The 6101-nt window shown below is 36.1% G+C and overlaps 1 protein-coding gene across 1 annotated transcript; it reads left to right on the forward strand.

The window, feature by feature from the left end:
* Nucleotides 1-4686: 4686 nt before the first annotated feature.
* On the forward strand, nucleotides 4687-5073 carry LOC150098407 (zinc finger BED domain-containing protein 5-like). The gene has a single exon (XM_090405200.1). The coding sequence runs from the start codon at nucleotides 4687-4689 to the stop codon at nucleotides 5071-5073; it is 387 nt and encodes a 128-aa protein (XP_090261326.1).
* Nucleotides 5074-6101: the final 1028 nt, after the last annotated feature.

Below are 6101 nucleotides of genomic sequence, written 5' to 3' on the forward strand. Positions count from 1 at the left end.
AAAGGATGAATCGTAATTAAGTATTGCGGTGTAATCTATAAATTCTACCAGGAGTAAAATTAGCAGAAAACCTCTTCAGAACTTGAAAACACCACTTTGCGTGTGGCGTGTAAATGGTAGTATTGAAGGAATATACTTATAAATAATGCGTTTCATGTGTAATCATGTGAATGAATTTAAATGGTCATTATTTCCAAATCACTGTTGATTAAGTGTTAACTAATGAATTAGTCAAAATTGGAATAGGAATAAAAAAGTAACTTTTGTAACCGACATAAAATTCAGAGAAAGAAGGACAGCATTATAAGAAACAGAATAACTAAATGCACGGAAAAGAGACCAGTTTATTTGGTGAGTTGTTTTTGATTTGGAGCGTTAGAGCGTCATGTCTGTAAATTGCGCGTGGCCAGAATGCCTGTTTTTCGGAATAACAAACCCCAGTTTAAACTTGCTTATCATGTCTCTCCTTAAACGTATTCACTGCGATGGTGAATAAGTTTAAGGAGAGGCGTGATTGGTGTGTAAATAATGATTCGTTGGTCTCTGCAATTTGTCATTTGACACCATGGAGATACTCATTTAATAATAATAATAATAATAATAATAATAATAATAATAATAATAATAATTTTTTTTATCTTCCTCAGATAAGCTTAGCAGAGCTTATCTGAGGAAGATAATAGATGACAGAGGGTGGTGGTTTCATGGTTGTGTTCCTATACTGGTCATAAACCAGGTGTTGATTTTACTGTTTGTTGGTACGTGTTTGTCTTGTTGATATAAACATCAACAAGACAAAATACATGATCATCAACAGACATCCAGCCTCATCAATGAAACTGACACTCAATGGGAAAAATATTTATCAAGTGTCAAGATATAAATATCTTGGTTGCTGGCTTAATTAACGGTGGGATCCAGAAATAGATATAAAGACAAGGATTGAAGTTGCACGGCAGTCCTTCAAGAAAATGAGAACACTATTCTGCAATAAAGACCTAAACATGGAAGTCAGATGCGAATGCTGAAATGCTACGTGTGGTCTATTCTGCTCTATGGAGTTGAAACATGGACATTGAAGGCGACAACCATCAAGAAAATCGAAGCCTTTGAGATGTGGCTATACAGAAGAATGCTAAAGATATCATGGACAGAAAAAATTACCACTGAAGATGTCTTAAAATCCATTGGCAAAGCTAAACATCTTGTACAAATAATCAAGAAACGAAAAACATCATATCTTGGCCACATCATGAGAAACAGCAAATACCAACTTCTACAAACTATTTTGGTAGGAAGAATTGATGGCAAAGGAACTAGAGGAAGAAAAAGAATGTGGTTTGACAACATCAAGATGTGGACAGGAAAGAGTAGTGCACAACTGCTCAGATTAGCACAAGAGCGCGGTTTGTTCGCCAAGATGGTCGCTGACCTTCGATAGAAGATAGCACAATAAGAAGAAGAAGGTACGTGCTTGAAAGACTTCGACTGCTATTACAGTTTAACTTTTTTTTTAAACATTTTATTATGTCTCAGTATAAGTTACATACAATAATAATATTTCCAGTATTTACAATAAGGATTATACAGAATTTTTTTTATTTTTTTTTTTTATGTCTCAGATGAATTGCATACATAGTTGCTGTAGTAATTATATATATATAATATTTATAACGCATTACAAGTGTGTATAACAGATACTTGCAAGTTAGTAATTTTCTTCCTCGAAGCTTAGCAGAGCTTATCTGAGGAAGATAATAGATGACAGAGGGTGGTGGTTTCATGGTTCTGTTCCTATAGTGGTCACAAGCCAGGTGTTGATTTTACTGTTTGTTGGTACGTGCTTGAAAGACTTCGACTGCTATTACAGTTTAACTTTCTTTTTTTTGTGTGCAAATAGGGTTGGATTTAGACATGGTGTGTTTGTTTCTTTGTGTTCTTGTAGTGATAGTTTTTGAGAGGGGGGTTGTCATAGGTTTGTGTGTGTGTATGTGTGGTGGGGGAGAGAGAAACAGGAATTGCTCTAATTTTCATTCTCGCTATAATATTTATATAGTGCCTCTTTCAGCTCTCTGTATGTTCCTAGGTTTCTGTTGTCGAACAGCAGTTTGTTTATCATGTCAGGTATGTAGAAGTTTTGGGTGGCTTTGCCGTGGTGATTGTTGTACTTATATGTTTGTAGTTTGTTGACTGTGGTCTTGTTATTTGATATGTTGTTCTGGTTACTCTATATGTTGGGCTGTAGTAGTGTTTTAATATGACTGTGTAGTTTTATATTATTATTATTATTATTATTAATAATAATAAATTTATCACCAGACACTATACATAGATTTTTGTATTTGTACTTTGTAATTCTATACATACCTGAAGGCTGAGATAAGATTTACTATTTCCATCTTATGCGATGCAGCTGCGAAATATAAGAGCAAATTTAACTACGCTTAATAAGGAATTTTTCCTTCTTACTCTCAACAAAATTATTTTCTGGTGGAAAACAAAGAGTCGATTGCAAATCACCCGTCTGAATCCCCTTTCTGAAATTAAGAGAAACAATAAAGAACATTTCTTGTTTCAAGAATAAAAGCTGAACAGATTTAGTTGCGATCAAGTTAAGTTGCTAATCTCTCTGATTTAATTACATTAGGTATATAAAAAAGACAATCCAATATATATATATATATATATATATATATATTTCCTGGTGCTGGTTTTTCAGATAAAGTTTTGTAAACATCTAATTTCTGGTATTATTAATGACTACATAGGGTAGACTGTGATTACTGCATTTAATTCTGGCTTCTGAATAAATAACAACTGCCATAATTATTTTTCCAAGTCCTTTTTTTTTTTTAATTATAGCCCCTATAGTTTGTATTAGGCTAATGACAGGAAAATTACTGGCCACTGAAGCAATTGGATGTTGTGATTATAGAAAACTCTTTCACTTTGTTTGAAGTGTGGTATGGGGCGAGATCGTGTTGGAAGAGGAGTGCTTTCTCTTTCTGGATCTGTGGGACCACTTTTTTCTCCAATAATTTTAGGTGTTGGTCACTTGTCATCATACCGTCAACAAGCACACGTGATCCTGGACCGTCATGTGTGACATAACTCCAGAACATCTTTTTGGCTGGGCATTTAGGAGCTTGTTGAAGGTGGGCGCGAGAAGTCTTCTCAGTCGCTGATTTGCGAACATAGGGTACTCGCTCCCAACAGTCCAATATTTGTACACTTTTGGCCACTTCAGCCTCTTTCGTGCATATTCTTCGTCAACACGTTTATTTTTGGGTGTGTGGGTCGTCCTCCCTGCTTCTAACACTCTTCGATGGACTGGCATGTAAGAAATATTAATCTCACTAGCTACCAAGTCTTTGTTAAGGGCACAGCAGACAATTTTGGATTCATTTTGCTTTTATAACTAGTAAACAATCTCGAGTAAGTGGAGTTTTCCTTTTTCTCACTCATTTTCCTTTTCTGTCAGCTGAAGGTACTATCTACCTAAACATCTTTAAAATCGCACTAATTACACGCAAACCAACACCACACTCGTAGGCAATTGGTCTTTGAGTGATGGATGCGTGCTGAGAAAGATTACCTCAAAAAAAAAAGAAAGAAAAGAAAGAAAGAAAGAATGACAAAAAGAAAAAAAGCAGAACATTATTAATAAACATCGTAGAGACAGTTAAAACACGCTGCACTCAACCAAAATAGTGAACTAAAAGTAAAACCGAAAATAATAAACCGAAACCAAAATAATTGTGAATTAAAACCAAAAAATTGAAAACATTCGCCTTGTTCGGATTAATTTGCTCGATAATGTACTGTAGAAAAACTTGGAGAATAATATGCAAATATTTAAATGTTCTTTATAGTTTAGATATTGTCAATAAGTGGTGTTCTGTTGTAATGATTGTTTTTCCTTTCTTAGTGACACTAAACATTATCGTGCGTCTTACAATCCACGACCTCTTAGAAACGGCAGAATACAGTATTTCTTTTCCACATAGATACTAAAACATGTCTGGCAAAGTCGGAAGAGACGAAACCTCTCTTCTGGTTTGCATCTCGTCTAGGATGCGAAAAGGAGTGTTCAATAAGGGCTTGTAAAATGATGATGAGCCGTTATGCTCTTAATGAGATGGGCAGGGTTTTTTCTCCAGAAAAATGGGCTACTCGAGTAACGCATGCATTGAATTCACATAGCAGACTGTTTAGAGAAGATTAACAGCTCTGATGATAATTAATATAAATCGAATTTGTACGATTAGTCGAAATCAGCGGTCGGCAAAATGGTCGATATCGACCTCTGGGGGTCGATGTGGGTATCCAAGGGGTCAATAAATGTGTAGGTGTCATGTCAAAAAGGAGGACAATAAACACCCAAAATGATTTTGAGTAACACCTAGATAACATGCAACGCCAACTGGCTGATCGGTTGAGCCAACGAGGGAGAAGTGCACGCTCTCCTCGATGAAGACATCCAGAACAGAAATAATCAAAGCTCGTGTACATTTATCGCCCTTAGCTATTAGGGTGGTGTTCAGTGATCTGATAACTTTGAATTTAATGCCTACTTTTTTAAAAGTTATAGTGTCCATAATGAAGGCCCCTGATAGTAAGAAGTGCCGACAGTATTTGTAAGAGTATTTAAAATTTGGATTTATACCATCATTTACCAACGAAACAATGCCTGTGTGCCTATTATGTGAGAAGACTTTCAGTGGTGATGCCATGAAGCCTCCAAAGATGAAAGACCATCTCGAAAGGGTTCGTTCTGATAAGAAGAACAAAGATCCTAAGTTTTTTAAGGCACTGAAAGAAAAGATCATAAAACGACGAAATCTAAAGGCATTTTTAAAAGCACCTGCAAGTGGAGATTGTGAAGGAGGACTGAAGGCATCATACAGTATCTCTCTTAATGTAGCAAAGAAAGAAAAACCAGATACCATTGGTGAGAAGATGATTATACCATCCATTAAAGATGTGATTGAAACTGTTATGAAAAAAGACTCCCAACCTGTTTTAAAATGTATTTCATTTAGTTCAAGGACAGTGATCGACATATCGATGTGAAGATAACGATGTGAAGAAAATTTGTAGTTCAAATATTCTCATGGCCTATGTGAGGTATAATAGTCAAATCCTAAAGCGCACTGTTGGCAAATTTTTGTTTGCCAACTATCTTAAAGCTGATGCAAAAGGAGAGACAATTTTGCGATGCCTAGAGGATTGTCTAAAGAAAGTTAATGCTCCCCTCGAAAATATTACTGCAGTGGCTACCGACGGTTCACCCGCAATTGGCGGCCGTCACAGACTATTTGCATCCTTACTCAAGAAAAGGTTCCCGACGTGCATATTGTTTACTGTGTGTATCACAGAAACCATCTTGTAGCCAAGAATCCAAGTGGCGAACTGCACGCTGCCTTAAAAGTGTGTATCAGGTCACTGAATAAAATTAAAACGCATCATCTGGATTCGCGACGGTTTGCAATGTCGTGTGAAAAAAAATGACGAAACCCTTAACCAACTTCTTTTGCACCCGGAGGTAAGGTGATTGTCAAAAGGAGGTGATTCCTTGCAAAGACTTGTTTCCGTGTATGACTCCACTGTCGAGCTTCTTACGAATGTCGCCCAATCCCTATGTGACGAGTTGAAAAGGGTAAAAATCATCTTTCCTATTTGACAGACCTATATTGACAATTTAACGAAATACAGAAACTACTGCAAGGTAAAATGTTACAATTATTCAAGCCCAAACAATCCTAACAGGCGTTCAAGCTAAAATATTAAATCTTCATTGGCAACTAAAGATTACAGCTACTTTTCGAACTTAGGCAACTGGAAGATGGAGAAGAGGGAAAAGTTTTAGACCTTTACCTAGAGATATACATAAATCACCTAGGAAAATAAAAAAGTAAAACTTTAAAGCACGTTTCAAGGACTTGGAGAAAATGCACGTAAAGGAATGGATGGTTACAGTTTGATTTGGAAATAGAAAATGGAGACATTGAATTTGACTTACAGGATGAGCTCGTTGATATGTGTGTGTGGATCTCGAAGCTAAATGCTTGTTTAGAAACAAAAGCCTCAGTGACTATTGT

Source organism: Typopeltis vanoorti, chromosome 15 (genome assembly GCF_054136105.1).
Source record: "Typopeltis vanoorti isolate ZY-2024b chromosome 15, IOZ_Tvanoo_1.0, whole genome shotgun sequence".
In the NCBI taxonomy this organism is placed as follows: domain Eukaryota; kingdom Metazoa; phylum Arthropoda; class Arachnida; order Uropygi; family Thelyphonidae; genus Typopeltis; species Typopeltis vanoorti.

What these genes read in the sequence shown, in the direction of transcription:
- LOC150098407 (XM_090405200.1), top strand. Translation starts at nt 4,687, where the DNA reads ATGCCTGTGTGCCTATTATGTGAGAAGACTTTCAGTGGTGATGCCATG.